Source organism: Martes martes (assembly GCF_963455335.1).
Source record: "Martes martes genome assembly, chromosome: 2".
In the NCBI taxonomy this organism is placed as follows: domain Eukaryota; kingdom Metazoa; phylum Chordata; class Mammalia; order Carnivora; family Mustelidae; genus Martes; species Martes martes.
This window is the reverse complement of record NC_137889.1, coordinates 197,384,673-197,406,596: the sequence shown is the minus strand read 5'-3', so window position 1 is coordinate 197,406,596 and position 21,924 is coordinate 197,384,673. Positions and strand designations below refer to the sequence as shown.

Sequence of the window (21,924 nt, the reverse complement as noted above, 5' to 3'; positions counted from 1 at the left end):
TTCAAGTTCAAAAAGTGAAGAGGCATCAGGGAAGGAAGTAACTAGCTTAATGCAGGGAAGTTTCCTAAAAGAAGGTGGCCTTTGAGTTAGATTAAGCAAATAAAGAAGAGAGAGAAAGACATCTCAGGTAGAAGGAAAAAAGCACCCATAAAAAAGCATGGTGTGGGGCACCTGGGTGGCTCAGTGGGTTAAGCCTCTGCCTTCGGCTCGGGTCATGATCCCAGGGTCCTGGGATCGAGCCCCGCATCAGCAGGGAGCCTGCTTCCCCCTCCCACCCCTGCCTGCCTCTCTGCCTACTTGTGCTCTCTCTCTCTCTTTCTCTATGTCAAATAATTAAATAAAATCTTTTTTAAAAAAAGTATGGTATGTTAAGGAATAGTATGAAGTTCAAACTTCTTGGAATCTTGAAGGGAAGGTACAAGAAGAGATAGGAAAAATAATCACTTTAGAAGGTGGCTGAAAAGGAACAAAGAGAGTCTTCAGGTGAGAAGCAAGTGTGGAAAATGTGTCATTCCATGTGCAATGTCCACATAGCCCACACATCGGTATAAAACAGTGCTCATCACACTGTCAACCACCCCTTCAGAATCCAAATCCCTAAAATGTTAACAATAGTAATAAAAATAACTGGGCCTGTGCTTTTCAACTCCAGGTGGTACTCTTCACATCTTAGTCCATATTAATGTCCTCTGGAATTATGCAACTCCAGCATGAGCCCATGTGACATATACTAATTTATTACTTAAGATGTAAAATAATGCACAGAGAGAGAAGTGATACATACATGCCTGTTTATGGTGCAGTCAGTGTACATGAACGTTCTTCCTCATGTCCAGACAGCGTATTTTACTGTTCAGGTCCAGATGCCATCTCTTTGTTGGTACTATCTATCTTCTTTATTCAAATGCATCTCATTCCTGGCTAATTTTCTATCTGCCTCCTCAAAAGAAACATAGTAATGCTGTTATTATTCATGAGGTGATGGCTCCTTGGAGTCTATTTGTATTGAAACAAATGAATCTCCCTTCTTGCCTCTGTAGTTCTCAATTATCGTCTATTTAATATAGTACCGATGGCATCATTATTTACAGTGGTGCATCATTCATCATGTCACCATGAATTCTGACTTCCAGTGATTCTCTTGAATGCTATCATTGTGCTTCTTTGATGATAACCACGAATGCAAGTCTCTGGTCCTCTTAAATTTATCATTATGACTTTCTTGGCATAAACATAGATCAGCCTATCTTCCACCCTTATTTTCTACTGAATTCTTTGATCATAATTACTGCATTTCTAGAATGCAATCTCTTTCAGTGTTAACTGCACTCCTGGTTTCCATACACAACCACCAACAGGGATGAAAGGATGAAACAAGAAGAGTGATTCCATCCCTGCAAGTGATATGTGGTCGGGTTTAAGAGAGTTGGCAGGGGAACAGGACAGAACCAAACTGACAGGTAAGAGAAGACACCAACTAGAAGGGCCTAGTGGCATTGCAGAGCAATTGTCTCCAAAGTCCTTGAAACAGATAGACATGTCCACCCCTGAAGACTACCTGATACTTGATGTGGAGTTTGTGGAGAAATTAGAGTGACCACCCTGGATGCTGGTGGAAGGGAGTACATAAAGGACACCTGTCACCACCTACCACCTTTGTGTAGGGTAGACAGAAGCTATCTTATTGGAACACATACAGAAAAAAGCTGCCGGATGGGCCCATGCATGCAGCTCAAGTCAAAAGTCAGTCAATCTCCCAGACCCTAAATTCATCTAGCGTCCAATGTGAGTGAATGATTCAACCAGAACTCAGAAGTCACAACCTCACTGAAGAGGACAGGAGAAAAAGGGAACTAAGAACCTTTGAAAAATAGGGTTTTGACTGGAAATTAAAAGGTATATAGACAGTGTACTCTAGCTGGTAAATTTGCTTATATGGAGGTATGGGTCAATAATTCTGAAACTTCTTAATATGTATCCCAAGGTTGAACAACTAAGTACATGCATGGTAGGTAATGGGAGCCAAATTTGTCACTTTCAAAAAGGGAAGTAACAAATATGCAAGAAAGGAAGGCTTGAATGAACTTCGTGTTTCTGGGAGTAGTCAGAGACATCAGTATGAACTCATCTGTAGATAGATGATAGATAGATAGATAGATGATAGATAATACAGAATAACTACAGGTATACGCGTGTACAGGGGTTAGTACACAAACCCATATTTCTTAGCTCTCTTCCATGAAAAAGTCTAGAAGCCGTGAGACCACGTTAACATGTGCAACCAGTGCTCAGATTATTGTTTAAATACCATTATCTATTCAATAGAACTAATGCTCCTTGAAGAAATGGCTGTTTCCAGGTCTGGGAAAGGGAAAATAACAAGATGAGCCTGAAGCATCTCAAAATGCCAGAAAGTAAAGAAGTGCTCAAAAAACCAAGTTGGGGGGGGGGCAGTTCAGAGGGACACAGAAGCTAAACTGAAAGAACTCACAAAGGCCAAAGCTGAAATAATTTGAGTCACAAAACACATAACGTAGCATTGAATTAGAACCCACAGTACAAAGTAAATACACACAAATTCATACTCATATAAAGTGAATTAATAAATAAATGGAGTAAAGGGACAAATCTTTCTTACAGAAGAATTCTAAATAACACGTGTCAACACTCCCCCTTTTAGGAGCTTCATCCTCTCCCCCCCTCAGTTTGAGTGTAGGCCAGATTTAGAGGACTTTCAAAAATAGAGTATGGAAAGAGAAAAATAGTAACTTTAGGCTGGAAAACTTGGCAAACACTATCTTAACCAAGTGCTCGATCTTAACATCCCTGGCAATAAATCATATGAATAGCATGTGCTCCCTCATATGAAAGGAAGAGAATACCATTTCTCTCTCTCTCTCTCTCTCTCTCTCTCTCATAAACACACACACACACACACACACACACAAACACACACATCAGTGTGTCTGAACCATTCTGGTGGCCCAAATTTTTGCACCGCGCAGTAAAGGCACACTGCAACAGCCACCCAGCCAGAATAATGTGCTTGCCAGGCTGTCCCGTCAGATGTAAGCAGGCCTTGGGCTCCTGGACCACTCAGACTCAAACGTCTGAGCTCCCCAGGGGAATCTGAACCCTCAGGAAGCAGGAAACTGAACTTCAGGAGTTCCATGTTTTGAAGCATCTTTGTGCAAAAGTTTTAAGTCCCCCTTCACTTGCTGAGTGACAATACCCCCCAGAGAGGTCACGCAGACTTGGTCCTTGTGGGTCCAGTTCTGGGAAAGCATCTTACTCAAAATTTTCTAGATCTGTCTCCAGAGTCTTGGACAAGCCAGTGCCTACCATCTCCACTTCTCCCCTTCTGGGCTCTCTCCGTACTTTGTGATGATTGCATCCAATGTGGAAAAGTATTTGATATAGTCAGTGGTGAGGCCAAAGCAGGTAGTGGGTAGAGTGAGTAGGGTGAGGAGCTGGAGGGCTGTGGGATACAATATTCCAGAAATGGAAGGAGACATTTTTATTCCTTTTGCAAGCTTTATACTTAAGATGAAACTATAAAGCATCATTATTAGGGAAAAATAAGTAGGTTGTGGATGGCAAGTACCTGTGAAACCAGCGCTATAAAAATTTCTGAAGTACATGAATTAATGAGGCTATAAATAACTTTAGGTATGTAAATTCATAGATAATTGTCTGATATCAGTGTTTACCTCTGGGAACAGGGACAAAAGGCTCAGTTTTGGGCATAACATCTCAGTTCTAACAAGAACATTTTATCTTCCAACTCTTGCACTCCCACAATCCTAGATATCTTGCTCACTCTTTATTGTACCTTTGTCTAGATCTCCTGATCCCCCCAACAATGCTTCTCCAAACTGCTTAAGCTTCTTAAACTGTTCAAGTATTGCCATCCTAGACTGATTCACTTTTTTTTGAGGCTCAGTTTTTCTCCCTAGTTCAATTAACCATCTTTACAATCATCTCTAACCTCTTTGTCCCTCCCATTTCTTAGTCTTAGTAGTAAAGAAAAAAGCCTATACCAGTTTACATCCTTTTATTCAGAATTATCATAATGTTAAAATATTCCTTTGAATGCTTATGATCCATAACTCAGAAGATTATTAATGTTTCTTTTAATCAGCCCCTAAAGAACTAGACAGAAGTGGGAAAAGAAAGAACAGTCGGATATTCACAGAACCTACAAGATTTTCAGGATGGCAATACATCTATGAAAAATAACAGTCCCAGACAACAACATCAGATTCTTTTCATTTTTTTATTAATTACAGCACAGAGAAGAGGGGCAAAAATGTTTAAAGAAATTTGTGTTCTTTAGTCAAAGGGTTGGTTTTACACCAACAGAAAAGAAAAACAGATGAGTAAGCTCTAGGTCTTCATTTCTCTTTCTTTCTCTTACTCTCAGGGCAGACTGAAAGACAAAAAGACAAATATAAGTACTGTTTGCAAAATGGCATGCATTTTTGAAATCTATTCAAATGAATGTTGAATTGCTTGGATTGTCTTCCTGCAATTTCCACCAAAGAAAATCATTCAGCCTGTCCTGGACTCTGAATTCTTCTCTTGAGCTAGGGGAGAGGACACACCAATAATATTGTAAAGTCCTCCCTTTGTCACTGGTGTCATCATCTCCTCAGGCTTCAAAGTCCCAAGCTTTTCATCATCACTTCTCAGAGTCATTGATTAACACCTACTTCTTACCTAAATTAATTACCAACATACAAGTGTTTTCCCAAAGTTAGACCTTAGGAAGAAAATCTTGCCATTTAGGATGAAAACAAAATCACATCTTGAAAAGATCAAAGTTACAGGACATACAAAGTTGCTTCCTCACTTGAATGCATAATCTGTAGGTATTACCAGGTGGGCAAAGAGCAAGTGAAAACCTCACGGTGGGGACAGACCTCATGTCAGTTTGGAAAATATGAAAATAATTCATGCTAGAAAATAGTTGGACAATCTGCTTTAAAAAAGAGAATTGATACGCTTTTTAAATTTCCCCTAAAATATGACAACCAAAATGGGTGAAATATGTTTATGTTCAAACATTTAAATTTTAAAGTGGGCCTTAGTAGCAAGTTATTCACTATAAAGTGCAAGTTCACATAAGGTAGGTCTGTCATACTCTTCAATGAAATTAGTCTTCTACTGGACTGTTAGATAGAACTATTCAACTGTTTTTTACCTTAAAAAAATGCACTTTCATATGGTCCAGCCTAATAATTAAAATGCCCACTGCAAAACCACTGCTCAGTTGAATGGTTCTGTCTACTGTGTCCCATTAGGTCAGAACGGGACTCTGGCTAACTCTCAAGCTTTGGTTTGAATTTTGATTGTGGATCCACCTCTCAAGAGCTGGGTTGTCCTTGTAAATTATGGAACCCATGTCTATCTGTGCCTCCATTTTCTAATCTGAAAAATGGGAAAAATAATGACACTCAATTTAGGCAACTACTCTGAGAATTAAATAAGTTAGTATATATAAAGGTCTCAGACATGACTGGTACTGGTCTATGGGGCTCTTGGCAAATGGTTGTCAATATTTGCCATTTTAATAGCAACTACTATAATTACTTTTTTATTTTTTTATAATTACTTTTTTAAAACAAAAATTCAAAGTATAGTTACCTGAGATGATTGTGATGATGTTCTTTTAGACTAAGGCAGCTTGAGCGGCAGCAACAAGTTTTGGACCCTGAATACAGAGAAATGACAGATTTGGGGAAAGTGTAAGCATCACTATTACAGTAAAAAGTTAACATTTGTACAGCCACTTGTGATTACAAGCTAATTTTACATGAACCCCATTCTTTAATTCCAGTTTAGTACCAGAATTTCTACAAGGAAGCTTACTGACATCCATTGTTCCCAAAGGAATAAAAACATCACCCTCAAGTCAGAGGGGAAATATTAAATGATTCAGACACTTAAATAAATTTCCTCCATTAAGCTATAACATCAAACTCAGATTAAACCCAATCACAAACCAGCACTTTTCAAGAATATGTTTCAATAAATTAATATTTTGGTTCAAAGACTGGAGCCTTACAAATATTTCTATCTATATTCATAAACATCACAACCTTGGAATAAGAACAAATACTAGGAATATCTACTGATATGCTCCAGTGCAACAGGAGATAAAAAATGAGAGACATTTAAATAATTTTGTCAGATAATTGTGTAATTCTCTGTATAACTGTAATAAGATTCTGGTCCTGAATGTACTGTGTCCTTTGGATATATACCCCTAAGCCATGGCCAGATCAAATGCAACAAGAAAGGAAATTAGCCATATTGCCACGAAGAGACTCCAGTACCTCCTCAGCAAAGCAGCCCTCTTTGTTTTCAGCTGTGCAGCACTTGTCAACAAAGGCTCCAAAATCCCCCATAACAGTTTTCAGTTGTTCATCAGTTGCCTTGGGTTTGTGTTTCAACAGCTCAACAAGTGCACTGCATTTGAATGAAAACAAAACAACAGCAACAAAAATCAGGAAAAAAGTTGACTTACATAAAGAAAGACATGGAATGAGTAAATCACAGGATTAAAAGGCACAAGATAGGGAATAGAGTCAATGGTACTGTAGTAACACTGTATGGTGACAGATGGTATCTACACTTATGGGAGCACAGCATAATGTACAGGCTTGTCAAGTCGCTATGTTGTACACCTGAAAATAATGTAACATTGTGTGTCAAATATGCATCGATTTTTTTAAAAAGGGAAAGAGAAAAATGGAGATGGTAAAGACAGTTGTATTATTGTTTAAGTTTATAAGTCTTAGAGCCAGGCAACTCTGAGCTTGAGGCCTAGGCTTACCACTATAAGATTTAATATTCTCATTTGCTTAATGAGGAGAATAAAAGCCACCTTCATAGGGTTGGTGGAAGGATCAAATGAGATAATCAATGTAAACATTCGACATATGTAATATCAATAAATCTCAATAAGTCAATAGATCTCTTGTCAGTAAGTCTCTAGGAAGGATATGTCATTGCATTTATACATTATTCAGATTTTAAAAGTTATACCATATTAAAAAGAAAAAATTTTATACCATAGTGAATTGAATTTTCTAGTGATTTAAGAGCTAAAACCGATTCTTAAAAGACATCGGAGGGGCAGACAGACCATTAGAGACTGTGGACTCTGAGAAACAAACTGAGGGTTTTGGAAGGGAGAGGGTGGGGGGATGAGTGAGCCTGCTGGTGGATATTAAGGAGGGCACGTATTGTGTGGAGCACTGGGTGTGGTGCATAAACAATGAATCTTGGAACACTGAAAAAAATATAATTAAATTAAGATGTTAAAAAAAAGCTTAATTATCTTGTTAGACTCCATTTAAAAGTTTCTAATCTGAGAGTCTTTATATTTGGTCCATGAAATTTACCCCATTTAGTTAATACTGGGGAGGCCATAGGTAATAAAACCACCCAAACTTATGTGAGCTGGTGGTTCTAGTTCCTTGACATCCACAGTGATAAAATAGTGCTAGAGAGAGAAGGGTTTTGCAATATTACTCATAAGTCTATGGCTATGATTAGAACCCCCAAGATTATAACATATGGTGCTTAATTTCATGCACTTCTAACCCCTATTGACAGCAATAGGGTGTACAGCCTCAGAACTCATTTTTCTAGATGTTTTTCATCCAACTTGCATTCTCAAAAGTTATATGTTGAGGATTTGCCTTGTCTGTGGGTTGCCATAGAACAAACTTAAAATAATCATTCATGCCTAGAAATAAATTCTCCTACGATTTCTACTAACTAATTTGACATTTGCACAAATCCATCAGTTAATTGTTCATCTTTTCCTACTGGACTTTTCTTAAGACCTTATTCCACTCTAGTTTTTATCCACAAGACTATTCTGAATGATTTGTAGGGAAGATTGCAATATAGAGGTTTATTGCTAAGAAGACAAAAAGCTATCCATTTTATTCTTGACATTTTTATCAGCTTACTAAGATCAATACTTAAATACTATTTTCCAAAAATTATTATCACTACTTCAGAGAAAGTTACACATTTCAATGTACAATTCTCACTCTCAAGACTCTAAATGCTTACAGTAATGAAATACTACTCACGATTGTTTCTTCACTTGTTTCTCAGCTTCGGGAAGTGTGCATAAATCTGCATGGAAGGTGAATGTTTCAGCATTAAACTCTTTGGGAACATATGTCTCATCGACTTCCAGAGCAGAAAAGCATGGTCGTCTGTTCACCAAGGACTCTGTGCAGCATTTGGTGACTCTCTCGCTCACTGGGGTCTTCTCGTGCAACACGCACAACCGGTTCAGGACCAAGGACAGCTAAAGGACAGTGAGGGAGAGCAGACATTCAAAAGAAAAATAGTAATAGTTTTCCCTTTACTTTCCAATGGACCAAAGACGTATTATATTTTACCTAGCAATACTGAATCCAAGGTTGATTGGAGGAAGTGATTTTGTTTCACTTTAGAACTACAGATAATGAGGGACTTTTTAAAGTATGTTCTCTTTATGTCTACATTTTAATAATTCACTTGAGAAAATAATTGATTTAAATAATTTGATGTGAGTCCTCAGATATGTACAGGAGTGGGAAGGAAACAGTCTTATACAGACACACATTTTTAAGAGACCCCAAAGAATATGAAAGTTTTTTAAGTTCCATGATGAAACATTGAAAACTCATGGAATTTTGGTCAATTTATCATTTTGGGGATCCTGTACAAATCTTCATTCAGGACAATAGAGGTGACCAAGTCCTGGGTGCCACTACCAAATACACGCACATGCACGTGTATGCGCACACATGTTAGTTCACCCCTGTTTCTGAAAGTAAGCTTCATCCATATCTAAAGGCAAAAATTCATCATTTTTAACTTATTATACTTGAAAGACTTACATAATCTTCAGCACAGGACATTCTTTCTGTTTCGGGTTTGGCACAACACCTGGTGCCCACTTTTCCTAGTTTTCTTGAGACCTCCACAAGAGTTGGAGTTGACACTTGGGGGAGTTTCTTGGTGTAACGAACTAAGAGCCTGGAAGAAAATCACTCACATGTTTTCAGCCAGGCAAGAAACTGTCTTTTTCTAACATAAAAGGTCAAACAGAGAACACTTAGCCAAAATTAACTAAAATAACTATCCATCCATAAAATCATCTTTGTCTCCAAAGACTGGTTGAATAGTATAGGGGAAGACCTCGTCCTCTTCGTCTCCAAAGATTGGTTGAATAGTATAGGGGAAGACCTCGTCCTGAGTAACTAGTTAAGCTTATCTTTGTTTCCACTTGCGCTGTATCATTCTAGAAAAGTAACTTATTACAATTCAGTGACATTAATATATTTATTTATTGCTTCTTTCTTTCCATAAAACCTACTGAGGTCTTAATATATATCAACACCCTGCTAAATTTGAAAGGTAGGTATAAGTTTTGTCATCTATAAAACGGGAAAAGTTATATCTGACTCATAAGGATCGTACAAGTATTAAATTAAAATAAAGTATGCAATCAACCTGGCATGGGACCCAGCACATAATAATCACTTACTAAGAATTCCAATCACCACCAAAAGTCACGTATGGCTACAAGCTGCTCAAGGGAAGAGATGATATCTGGTTCACTGTTGTTACACCTAGCACCCATAGTTGGAAGAGTGCTAACATATGTAAACCAAACAATAAATTTCAACTGAATCGATGTGTCTCTTATCTTTACCTCCACAGATAAGGCTCTTTGTGGATCAGGACATTAGTCCATCAGCTTATATATTACTTCTTGAGCTACTATTATTAAAAGCCTACCACTTCCTCCTTTGTAAAGCATTGCTACATTTTGTTTGCCCATAAACTATTCCTTAACCTTCAAGGGGCATCCTTGTTTCCTACATTCCATGATTTGCTATTTTCCTTTTCAATCTCAAGAGGCCAGTTTTTTAAACTGCACTCAAATATAGGCTTCTCCATCCCATTAATCATTTTATCTCTCCCTCTCTAATCTTTCTTGATGGAGAGAGATTAGAAGTATATAATGTATTTTTGTGATTAAAATTTCCATGATAGGTGGTATATATATTAAGTCTTAAATAATTACAACTTGATCGAGAAAAAAAAATCAACTGATAAACAAAAATACTTACGCATTTTGGAAGCCATACTCTCCAACTTTTTCAAAAAGTTCACAGTTTACTTTGACTAAATTCTGAGGCTCTTCCACAAGAGGTTTAAATTCATCAAGCTGAAAGATAAAAGAATTGTGTTGACAGAATTCCACCTGAGCACCACACACAGGTTCTTTTTCACGACTCCAGGCAGAATGAGATCCTTCCTCCTTCTGCCCAAAGCCATGTAATTAGATCTTTGATGTCAAATCTATCACAATATGTCCAAACTGTTTATTTGGCAAGGGTGTATAGTATAAGAGATTAAGACTACAAAGGCTCTGGATTGTGACTGCTGGTGTTCGAGCCGGGCCATCGGACTCATTTTCTAATTGTGTAATTACACCTCCCATATTTCCAAGCTTCAGAACTCTCACTGTTAAAATGAGAATTAACAAAAAAGAAAGGAGAAAAGGAAAAATAAAGAAAGAAAATGGGGATAAAGATGGTATTCACCTTTAGAATTGTTCTACAAACCATTTGAGTTAATGAAATTAAAACAGTGCCTGGTAGGTAATAAAAGTTTAGTAAATGATAACTATGGCTATATCATTATAATTAAGCCAGCTCTCCAGTTGGATTCTGAGTTCCCTGAGATAAGAGATTTTACCTTGGTCATAGGATCCAGAATGGTGCCTGGTGTGTAGTAAGTTCTGGATAGAGGAAAGAGTAACTTTCCTGTGATTTTAAAGTTTGGAAACCACTATATATGCCGGAAGTGTTAAATAGCTTAAACATGTTAAAATCCTCTTAAAGCATAGCTAAATATGGCCAAAATCTTCAAGGTTTCCCTTCTTTACTTCATGTCTTGTAAAGCAATTTCTACACTTTTCCCCCCAGATCTAAAAATATTCTAAATGAATAGATTTCATAATTGTCCTTAAGATGCTAATTCTTGATATTTGATAAATCTTGGGATCTGGTCAACTTTCTATCTAAGCTAAGTCTCTTAACTTACAATTCAATTTATCTATTTTGTCCTCAGGAGCATAAAAAAAAAAAAGAAAAAGAATGGTCAATATTTGTGAAATTAGAGATTGTTCCCTTCAGATCTTTCCTTTCTTGGCTCTTCTAGGTCTTACTAACCATTCTTTTTAGAGCTATTTTTCCTGTAAGGTTTAAAAGCACAGGATTGAAACCATGTCAAGAAAAGATCTAAATTGCACTATGTAGCAATTCACATGCTTGGATTACTTCTCCTTCTCATTATTAAGGATCATGAGCGGGAGTGCTACACTGTTTCTCATTAAGGAACCTACCACTTTGCCATAGCAACTAGGAGGATCATCGGCGGCACAACACTTCTCCAGAGTGGCTTCATATTCCTTGGCAAGTCTCAACAGCAAAGAGACAGAGTACTCAGGATGCCTTCTTGAATATTCATACAAAAACCTAGTTCAGATGAAAATAAAATAGATTTCATTGAGCAAATGAGCAAGAAAGATCACATAACTCACCTCAAGAGTGATTCATATCCCAAAGGTCTGAATTTGACTAGACCCCATGCAGGGAAGCTTAGCGGCTAAGGGGTTGTAGTTCAGAATTAAAGCTACCTGCATTCAAATCCTGCCTGTGCCACTTAGTTTGCTATCTCACCTTAAGCAACTTATTAAAACCATCACAGCCTTAGTTGCCTTCTCTGTAGCATGTGGACAATAACAGTAACTATCTCCTAAGATGGTTTGCAGGAAATACATGACATGATCTTTGTAAAGCACACGCTGTGTGGCACATATTAAATGTTTGATGAGTGACACCTGATATTATTATGTATATTTTTTGTGACTTGGACTATACCTCAAAAGGGTTCTGATAAATAAATAGATATGTATTCTTGAATTGTTCTTTTTCCTCTTTATAGGAGTGAAATCTTGAAGGGTACATGATTTTATAAAATATATAGCAACATTACACTATTATAATCCAACAATAAGAATGCAAAATTTACCACCACACTTACTGATTACATATAATCATCTATTTTGTCACTTAATTTCATGCTGCCCTGCCATGCTACTGTACGCCTGGTCTGTTCAACCAAATATAAAGCACGTGGTAGCAGACCACATGATTCCGCTTATACTTCCTTATATAGATAGATAAATGGCAGGTAGATAGATAGATAGATAGATACAGAAATACAACAATGTAAAGATGTATTACATATATTCACACATATCTATTATAATAAGTTCAAGAAATCCTCTTTGAATGAATAAATAAATGAATAATATGGGGGTGCCTGGGTGGCTCAGTGGGTTAAAGCCTCTGCCTTCAGCTCAGGTCATGATCCCAGGGTCCTGGGATCGAGCCCCGCATTGCATCGGTCTCTCTTCTCGGCAGGGAGCCTGCTTCCTCCTCTCTCCTCTCTCTCTGCCTGCCTCTCTGCCTACTTGTGATCTCTGTCTGTCAAATAAATAAATAAAATCTTTTAAAAAATGAATAATGTGTTCATAATTAATGTATACAAAAATGTTCCTAGAGTATTCCCAGAAATATCCCAGAATGAATGAGGTCAGAATAAAGATAGAAACTTCTCTATTCTCTTCTCTACTGATTGAGTTTTTGCCCTAAGCATGTATTAATCTATAATAATTTTTTAAACTAATCAATTTTCCCTCAAAATTTAACAGCTAGGAGAGGGAAGGATAAAAAAACATTGTAGATAACATGGAAATTGTAGCAATGTCAAAGGGAAGCCTAGTTTATCTTTCCAAATCCCGAGACCATCTAAAAACTATGGAAGGATTATTCCTTATCCACTTACGTGCCCAGGAACACATCTTTTGCCTCCTGATAGTTTTTGCAAACGTCCTTATCTTCAACAAAATCAGCAGCTAATGAGGGCAGGTCACCAGGCAACTCATCTCTTTCCACCTCAGCAAGGCACTGGGATTTTTCCAACACAGGCTTATCACAGCATTCCTTCAGTTTAGTGGAGATTGAATCCTGATTTTCACACATGTACTTGGCCAGATCCGCCTATAAGCAAGTCGATAAAAATTTTTCAATGTAAATGGACATCACTGCACTTTCTCCCCAGATCTTTGTTATGTTGGCAAAACATGTTTACTGTGTTCTAAGACCATACATATACCAACGTGACTTCTATAAATACTTTCAGTTCATGTTCCTAAGACTAAGGACTCAGAACTACTAAAATATTGTCACTTAATTACAAAAGACTGGTCAGTAACAGGGAGCCATCTCAGTTATTATTAGTTTTATATTTCAACTGTCAAGTCATTTAAGGTTCTAAATTAAAACTCAACACTATTTTTCCAAATAATCCTCTCACGCATTTTGAAACCAAATAACTGAATAAAATGTGAGAGATCTTTGAAAAATTAGTCAAGACCATAGTCACAGGCCCTACTTACGCATGTAAAATTTTTGCCTTAAATTTTCCAGAAAGTATTCTGAGAGATTAAGATGCTGGTATTTGGTCATATTTTTAAGTTTGGAGAAAAGTGATATCATGCTAAATATGTGTATAGTTAACACAGATGGTTAACTAAGAGAGAATAAAAAGGGGGGAAAACTACATAATTTCCAAAGATCGCTTTAGGTAGTAGCTCTTCTCCAACACCACCCACCTCCCAAAAATGTCTGCTTTGAAATCTCCCTTGGTAGGTGCTGTCAGTGTAAGCCTTTGTCCTCACAATATGACTGAAAGGGTTACAAAGTAGTGAATGTGTTTGTCAGATCATTTAGTGAGTGGGATAGCCAGGTTAAAAAAAAAAAAAAAAAAAAAGTACCACAAGGCAGGGAGAGAATTGAGCAGATTAGACATAGAAAACAATCTCAACCCACTGTCGGCTTCATGGATAATACTAAGCAAATTCATCCTACCAACTGAAGCGTGTGGGTTACTACCAGAGCATGCTGTAGGTTCTTTACCCTGTCATCTGCACATTCAAGCAGGTCACCGTGGCAGCATTCCTTGTGGACTTTGGTAAGATCTGTCACCAACTTGGAAACCTCTGCAAAGTCAGCTTTGGGGAATTTCTGGCTCAGGCGAGCTACTGACCTAAAAAGAAAATTCCCCTTATGAAACCATGATGAACATGCAATAGTTTATGCCACAGCCTTAGGAAAATACTACTCAAAACAAGAAAATTCAGGACAAAATAACATATAGATATCATTTGTAAAATCCATTTGTTCTTATTTTAATGCTACTTCTGAACCACATGGTTATCTGAGAGCAGAGTGTTTCCTTAGGTCACAATTGGCTATTGTAAGGGTGTGAGTGGTGGGTGGAAGTCCAGCAATGCCTGACAGCGGAAGTCAAAGAGAGATTCTAGAAGGGGCAACACGCGGAGAGCCGTCCGGTTTGAAGCCCAGACCTGACCTCTAGATGTGGCTGTATCACTCATGAGCAGTGGGACAGTAGGCAAGTTACGTAGCCTTTCTGAACCTCAGCCTCTCCGCGGTCAGGACAGCATGCTACACTGAAGGACTGGGGTGAGTATTAAATCAGTTAATCCTATGAAACCATTTTATAAACCGGAACCAAGACATTGATCCAGCAAGGCATCTAAGCTTTCTGCCAACATGGAAGAGGCTAATATCCACATGCTTTCCCAAATCATGTCAACATTTCCTCCATCGGATCAAAGTTCCTTCTTCCCCCAAACCAATCACAGCCTGTTCAACTGCATTTCGTTTCATGTTGGGGGTGTTTTGTTTACTGATTTAGTTAGTCGATCTTGGTGGCATGGGGGTAGGGACGGCCGGCAAAGATAGCTCAAACGATGGTTTCTAGGGAGCTTGTAGAATGTCTGCTATTTTCATTTTATCTCTTGTTGCTGTTGATTCATTGTGGACTAGCAAGTGAGGGATGGGGAAGGGGATTTCTCTTGGCTTAGAAATTGAAGGACGCTCCTAGAACCAGTGAAGGAATATAAAAACAGAGACCCAGGCAAAACCAAGGGATTAACAACAGAGCTAGAGCTATGAGAAAAGGAGAACTAACCCTGATGGCTAAATTAATTACCAGAACATAAGGAAAAACATTTCCAGATAAGTGGTGTTGTTTGGGGGAATAAAATCAAGTAGAAGACCCTGACAACTGCTCTATACAAAGAGTGGATCACTAGAATAAGGTCCCTAGACTTTCTAAATAAGTGGAATTTAAATACCTGTCCTAGAAGGGCAAAAAAAGATACCTTCTAAATTCTGTGACTACCTAGAAAAAATGTGATAAAAAATAATGAGGAATTGTCACTGATGCTCTGATTTTCACCACTGTCAAATTTCTACATTTTAAACAACCAGGAAGATGTATGTGAAAGTACCTCCATAAAATGCCATATAAATGTACATTTTTGTCAACTGAACCATAACCACTTACATCATTATAAAGATTCAAACTAAGTTTAAAATACCATGCTTTGAAGGCTCTATCTCCGAATTTCTGGAGGCTGGCACACTTGAATCTTTCTTTGGCAGATGAAACCAGTACTTTTTCCCTCAAAGCCTCAATCTGCAAAAAGAAATGATTTGGGAAAAATCAGAAAAGGAAAGTTCTATGCAAAACACTCCTTCGTAAGTTCAGATAAGACTGTGCCGAATTAAAATTTAAAGAGATAATTTACACCTAAATTCCCAAGCCACCCACTATTGGCAAATAATTATTTTGCTTTGCAGGGAGAGCAAAATCAGTCTGGTCCTAGTGGAAACCTCTAGGTAGTTAAGAACCAGAACAGAGCCATCACCAAGGAAAAAGGTGCTGAAAGGAAATGTGGAAGACACAGTCCACTAATATCCCAGAAAATATAGCTTTCCTGAGTTCTCAGTTTTGCATATAATTTATCTCAACCCCTCCTTCACCAACTCTTCACAACATCACTGAACTCCCTAGAATAGGGAGGAATGCTTTTTTGACTATGTAAAGGAGTTTGTATCAGAGACACAAATTCCCTAATTCCAGCCACGAGAGGCTCCAAGTCTGAGGTTTGATGTAAATTGGTCCTCCCGTTCCTCTGGACAGTACCTTGGGTGTCAGGCAGGCGGCCTTATCAGCAGCTTGGCAGCATTCTGCAAAAACTCCTTTATATTGTTGGGCATAGTAAAGGAGTTCCGGGGCATAAAAGTAAGGATGTCTTCTGGCAACTTCATACAGGTATCTACATGTTCAAAAAGAAAAATGGGCAGTCGTGTCTCTACAGCAAACAGTGGTCTGAGAACAACTGTAATCAACATTCTTAACTAATTTACCAGTTAATCTCAATATGTACATGACGACCTTGCCTTTGTCATTCTGAAAGTCAGTGAAAGGTTGAACTTCTATATATAAATTACGTACAGACATCTATATGTTTTATATATATGTACACATATATACACACACGTTGGTATAAAATAGTTAAACTTCGGTGATGCAATGTTTTTGGCTAAAATGAAATCAATTCTGAGAATAACTAAATATATATCTTCATAATATTTTATCACAGGCCAATCTCTCCTTTTTTTGTTTTGTTTTGTTTTGTTTTATACAGATCATGTCCTACTTCAATGAACTCTAAAAGCTCTTTGATCCCATTTTTTTTCATCCTGGATGATTTTGTAGTATCAGATCTTACTGCTTTGAAAATTGTCATTAGAACAAAAGCTTCGAAGCGTTAATGTAGAGAATATTTTTTACTATAGTAATGGCTAAAAGTCTCGACCTTTTTCATAATTTTTCATTTTGAAGCGTGAAAATCAGATGACTTACTTTCCCAGAAACTTCTGTTCACTTTCCTGAAAGGCAGTGCACATGGCCTCAGGGTCTGGGGTCACCAGCGGAGGGAAGCCCGGGTTATCATCTTTGTGGGTCAGGAAGCACTCGTTTCTCTCAGGCTCCTGTTTCTCACAGCAGTCAGCCAGCTCGCCGTACTTCTCACGAAGAGAAGCGACTGTACACAGCTTGTCTCCAAAGAGAGTGTGCTGGGTGGAAGAGAGCAGGCTTCAGGTCACTGGGAGAGATTTTATTTCCTTTGTACCCAAAGAACAGTATAAAAAATTGAAAGTATGGGTAAACCTTGGTTAGGAAATCATGTATACACATATACTTTTTTCTCAGGGTTAGAGAGTTTCCCTTGATTTGACCATCTATGGGACTTTCGTAAGAATTGACGGTCACCTGACTACTTAGGGTGGGTAGGGCAGAAGGGCAACACAAAAGAATGAACATGGCGCTTATTTCCACCTAATGCTACAGGTTAGGAGAGCTGATAAAAAGAAAAAATCAAGGGAAAATAATCCTCTAAGTAGCAAGTGAATTCATAGTAGGGAAGAAAGTATTCAGATAGTTTCTCATTTGATCTGCTCCTTTCTGAAAGGTCCAACTTTTAAGTAGATACTATTCAAGAACTGAGGAGTAACACAATTTACTGTATATTAATTATTATGTAAAATGTAGATCATATACTAATTATTATGTAAAATGTAGATCTTTTTTATTCTAGAAACATTTGCCTCAAAACACATTCCATTAAATGTATTCTTTCTGTCCCTGTTAATTTTTTATTATGAAAGTAATTGGATCTTCAGGGAAAATATACTGCTGAAGACAGAATTTATTAATTTTCTGAAAAATACATTTTTAAAAATTCATATTTATAGCCATAACTTTGTGTTAAAAGTATTGAGTTAAAGTACTGATTCTAACTGGAGAGAAAGATAAATAGAGAGAAAGAAATGAGAGAGGGTGAGATGGGGCACCTGGGTGGCTCAGTGGGTTAAGCCTCTGCCTTCAGCTCAGGTCATGGTCTCAGGGTCCTGGGATCGAGCCCCACATAGGGCTCTCTGCTCAGCGGGGGGCCTTCTTCCTCCTCTCTGCCTGCCTGCCTCTCTGACTACTTGTGGTCTCTGTCTATCAAATAAATAAATAAGTAAAATCTTAAAAAAAAAAAAAGAGGGGGAGAGATTTCAGTGATAAACACTGGCCTTGCTCTGGACAGGTATACACACATTGAGTGGTGAGAGAAACATAAACCTCTCCCCGAATTCAACACCTACATGGAAATACCAAAAGTTCAAAGTCCTTCAAAATGAATAAATGCCAATTTTTTATTCTATGTAAAAATATAACTATCCCTAAAATGAGGACTATAGCACTGTACTATTATTTTACCTAAGAAACAAAATCATCACAGAAATCAGATGAGTGTCTCTGGAAGATAAAAACCGTGCTCTCCCTGTTAGCCTCAATGAAAAGAAATCAAACCTTGGATTTTAAAAAGAGACTTTTACAAATCACAAATGTCCATTTAAATACACTAACTATTGCGTGTGGTCTCCATAAAGAAATGTTTTTAAAACTGTGAGTATAGCTGGAACATCTCTGCCATAGAAGAAGCAAAGGCTATCCCCACTTCTGAGAGTTGCTTACAAATTAATAATTGAGGAAACAAAAGTGGCACTGTTTTTCCTTTGAAATGATCAGGATTACTTATAAGAAGAAGAAATAATACTCAAAATCAAAATGTACTTACAAGGGATTTGCCACAGTCGGCCCCCGACTGGTCAGCAGCACAACCTTTTGCAAACTCAGTCACTTCCTTTGCTAATTTCACGTGGTCTTCAAATGGGCACTGCTGGAGATACTGAGAAAAGGCAACCAGCACCCTGAAACAAAGGACATAAATATGTAGCATGGGGCACGTGGGTGGCTCAGTCTGTTAAGCGTCAGCCTTCAGCTCAGGTCGTGATCCCAGGGTCCTAAGATGGTGCCCAGTGGGGGGTTCTCTACTCAGCAGGAAGCCTGCTTCTCCTTCTCCATTTACCTCTCCCACTGCTTGTATTGGCGTGCCCTCGCTTGCTCTCGCTTGCTCTCTCAAATAAACAAACAAATAAAATCTTAAAAAAAAAAGAAAAATGTAACATGGTGAAATGTTAATGTAAAGTATCGCTTTATATTATATATATCTATATATTATATATGTTATATATTATATATAACAAATATATAATATATTATATATAACATATAATATATAGAATTATATATCTATATATTATATATACATATATACACATATATACACATATATATACATATATACATATATATACATATATATATTTTATATATCTTGCTGGACAACAAACTGTGTCTGTATATGTTCTATATTTTATACATCTCACTATTAGCCAGAAAGTCTATTCACATCAACTGTTATCTGAAGCCTAACCAGGCATATGTGGCTTTCTGAGCAAAGCGGACACATATTTACACCATGTTTAAATACATGTGTGTGCCTGTCAGGAGATGTACAAACATAGAGCAGGCAAGTGAAATGTATTCTAAATAAATCTAATTATTAAGACTAGGGATATTACATAGGTCCTTTGACTATTTAAAACCAAAAAACCAAAGCCACACACACACCTCTCACTTAATCAGGCTGTACCATGAGATTGACCTTTAAAAAGTAAACTGTTTTCTCATTTTGTACTAGATCTAAAAATATTAAAATGTTCTCAAGAAACCACATACCTATTTGCTAGGTAAAGGAATTTAGTAAGTGAGCTGCAAAAGGAACCATATATTAAATTCTTTCTCACCATGCAGGTTATGGGAGAGTTCCAGAGCCACACTGTCCAGTACAGTGGCCAGTAGCCACATGTGGCTGCATAGATTTAAAGAAATCAAAATTAAATGCCACTTTAATTTCTGACCCTCAGTTGCACTTGCCACATTTAAAGTGTTCGATAGCCACATGTGGCCAGTGGCTGCCATATTGAACAGCACTGATGTAGAATATTTCCATCAATGCAGAAAATTCTATTGGATAGGATGGTTCTAGAAGATGGACTCTGATGACAGGGGAATATAAGAACTTCAGAGTAATAACCAACACTATCAGGGACATTAAATTTGACTGTTGAGTATTTTTTTAACTTACAGGCCTCTGAAATGTTCTTCTCCCAAATCATTGTACCGATGAGCAATCTCACTCTGTTCTGGAGAGGAAAAAAGAAAAAACAAAACAGACTTACTTACATTCTGAAGAAAACTACTTAGTTATGATATTATTGTTTGTGTTTCTCTCCATGTGACTTAGGTATTCATTTGCTCCAAAATACTGGCCTTGGATCCCTACAGAAAATCTTGGGTTGGTGGTGAACTACTTCTTCTGCATTAAAACAGACGAGTTATTCAATCACTGATGATACTATTTGAAAAATCATTAAAATTGTTAAATACTTATAGCTTTATATTCAAACTTGGATAAGATCTAATGTTCTTGCGGTGTCTATTAACAGCTTCTGAAAGGACAGTCTAAAATGAAAAATATAAATACAAGTTCTATGTATAAGATTGACAACACAGGTTTTTGTTTTATTATAAATCAAGGTGCAGCCTTTGGGAATTGGAGCTATGAGTTCTAACATCAACTATATTCTGCGAAGTTTGTCACTCTGCCTAAGTTCCTTCAAGTGCAGAAGGAAGTTACAGCTACTAAACAATTCTCACCATTTTTTTTTCACCTAGGATGTTAGAAATATATAAATAAGATAACTTCCTGGGCACCTGGATGACTCAGTCAGTTAAGCCTCTGCCACCAGCTCAGGTCATGATGGTCCCAGGCTGCTCAGTGGGGAGTCTGTTTCTCCCTCTCCCTCTGCCTGTCCCCCCGCTGGTGCTCTCTCTCTCTCTCAATCTCTCTATCTCTCTTAAGTAAATCAATAAAATCTTAAAAAAAAAAACCTCCTGAGGGATCACAGATACGAAATACCATCACCATCTAGAAATGTATGCTAAAGGAAAACGCTTCTTTAAAGATGCAGGGTTTTCTAAAATTTTCTCTTATTAGGAAAATAAAGTAAAAGTTGAACAATAGGAAAATAGAATTCTTACGTGCTTCTCGACGAGTCACGCCCCTGGAATAAGCAGAGCTAAAGAGAAAGAGGAGGGAAATAAAAGTTACCCACTTCATTGTGCCAAAGGCTTGTGGGGTTGATAGAAAAGGTAGGAGGAACAGAGGGAAATTCGCACTAATATACTTCTTTAACCAATAATTGTAGATTATTAACCAGACTCATCTTTGTATTTCATTGGCTCCCGACTGATTACAAAATTCGTATTATTCTTGCCAAAAAAATTGTTTGACTAAATCCATTGCGTATGTTTGCCATTTGGAACTGTTTTCTCCACAAGACGACCTTGTCAATTCATTAGTTATGTAAAACATCTTATCAAATTTTACATAAGAGTTTAAACGATTTGTCCCTATTTTTCGTTACCATGTTCTTTAGCTGTGATTTACCATTTGACATTTTAGTTTTTAATATTTGCAAAATTCTAACCAAACCAATGACTTAGCTTGGAAATCAGGCTTAATAAAAGAGCTAAGCTCTGAACTGTATCTATTACTAACTCCAGGTACGCTTTTGTCAATAAATAATGAAAAATTCACATACACACATGAGGGCTTCCATGTCTTTTTCACTCTCCTAAAATTGTTCTGTCTAAAAAAAGCTGATGTTTCCTCAAATGCAAACTAAGAGAAAGCCACAAGAACAGTAACCATGAAAATGGATGTTCAGAAGTTCTACTTTCCCATCCCAGCTGTGGCCCACATGTGATTCAGGTCCTCTGGTAAGATACTTAGATGTAATGTAGGTATATCTCATGGAATTTTCAGTTAAGGAGATATGGGGGAAAAAATGGATGCAATGACAGTAATGACAATCTTTACCACAAAAATGTATATAGGATAGGAGCATCCAGGTGATTCAATTGGTTAAGTGTCCAACC

The 21,924-nt window shown here is 37.4% G+C and overlaps 1 protein-coding gene across 1 annotated transcript; it reads right to left on the bottom strand.

Annotated features, from left to right (window-relative positions):
• Positions 1-4,257: 4,257 nt before the first annotated feature.
• On the bottom strand, positions 4,258-21,256 carry ALB (albumin). The gene is made up of 15 exons (XM_080831090.1): positions 21,025-21,256; positions 20,069-20,126; positions 18,656-18,788; positions 16,894-17,105; positions 16,171-16,303; positions 15,563-15,660; positions 14,073-14,202; positions 12,940-13,154; positions 11,432-11,564; positions 10,152-10,249; positions 8,913-9,051; positions 8,112-8,335; positions 6,339-6,471; positions 5,647-5,713; positions 4,258-4,429 (listed from the first exon to the last, which is right to left on the bottom strand). Exons 1-14 carry the CDS (start codon positions 21,101-21,103, stop codon positions 5,672-5,674), a joined length of 1,827 nt encoding a protein of 608 aa, XP_080687216.1. The 5' UTR covers positions 21,104-21,256; the 3' UTR covers positions 4,258-4,429; positions 5,647-5,671.
• Positions 21,257-21,924: the final 668 nt, after the last annotated feature.

Excerpts from the sequence above, each read along its gene's own strand:
- ALB (XM_080831090.1), bottom strand. The coding sequence starts at position 21,103 with ATGAAGTGGGTAACTTTTATTTCCCTCCTCTTTCTCTTTAGCTCTGCT. Across the intron at positions 16,304-16,893 it reads GAACAGAAGTTTCTGGGAAA|ATACCTGTATGAAGTTGCCA; the intron begins GTAAGTCATCTG and ends TTGAACATGTAG. Across the intron at positions 10,250-11,431 it reads CTAGTTGCTATGGCAAAGTG|CTTGATGAATTTAAACCTCT; the intron begins GTAGGTTCCTTA and ends TTTATCTTTCAG.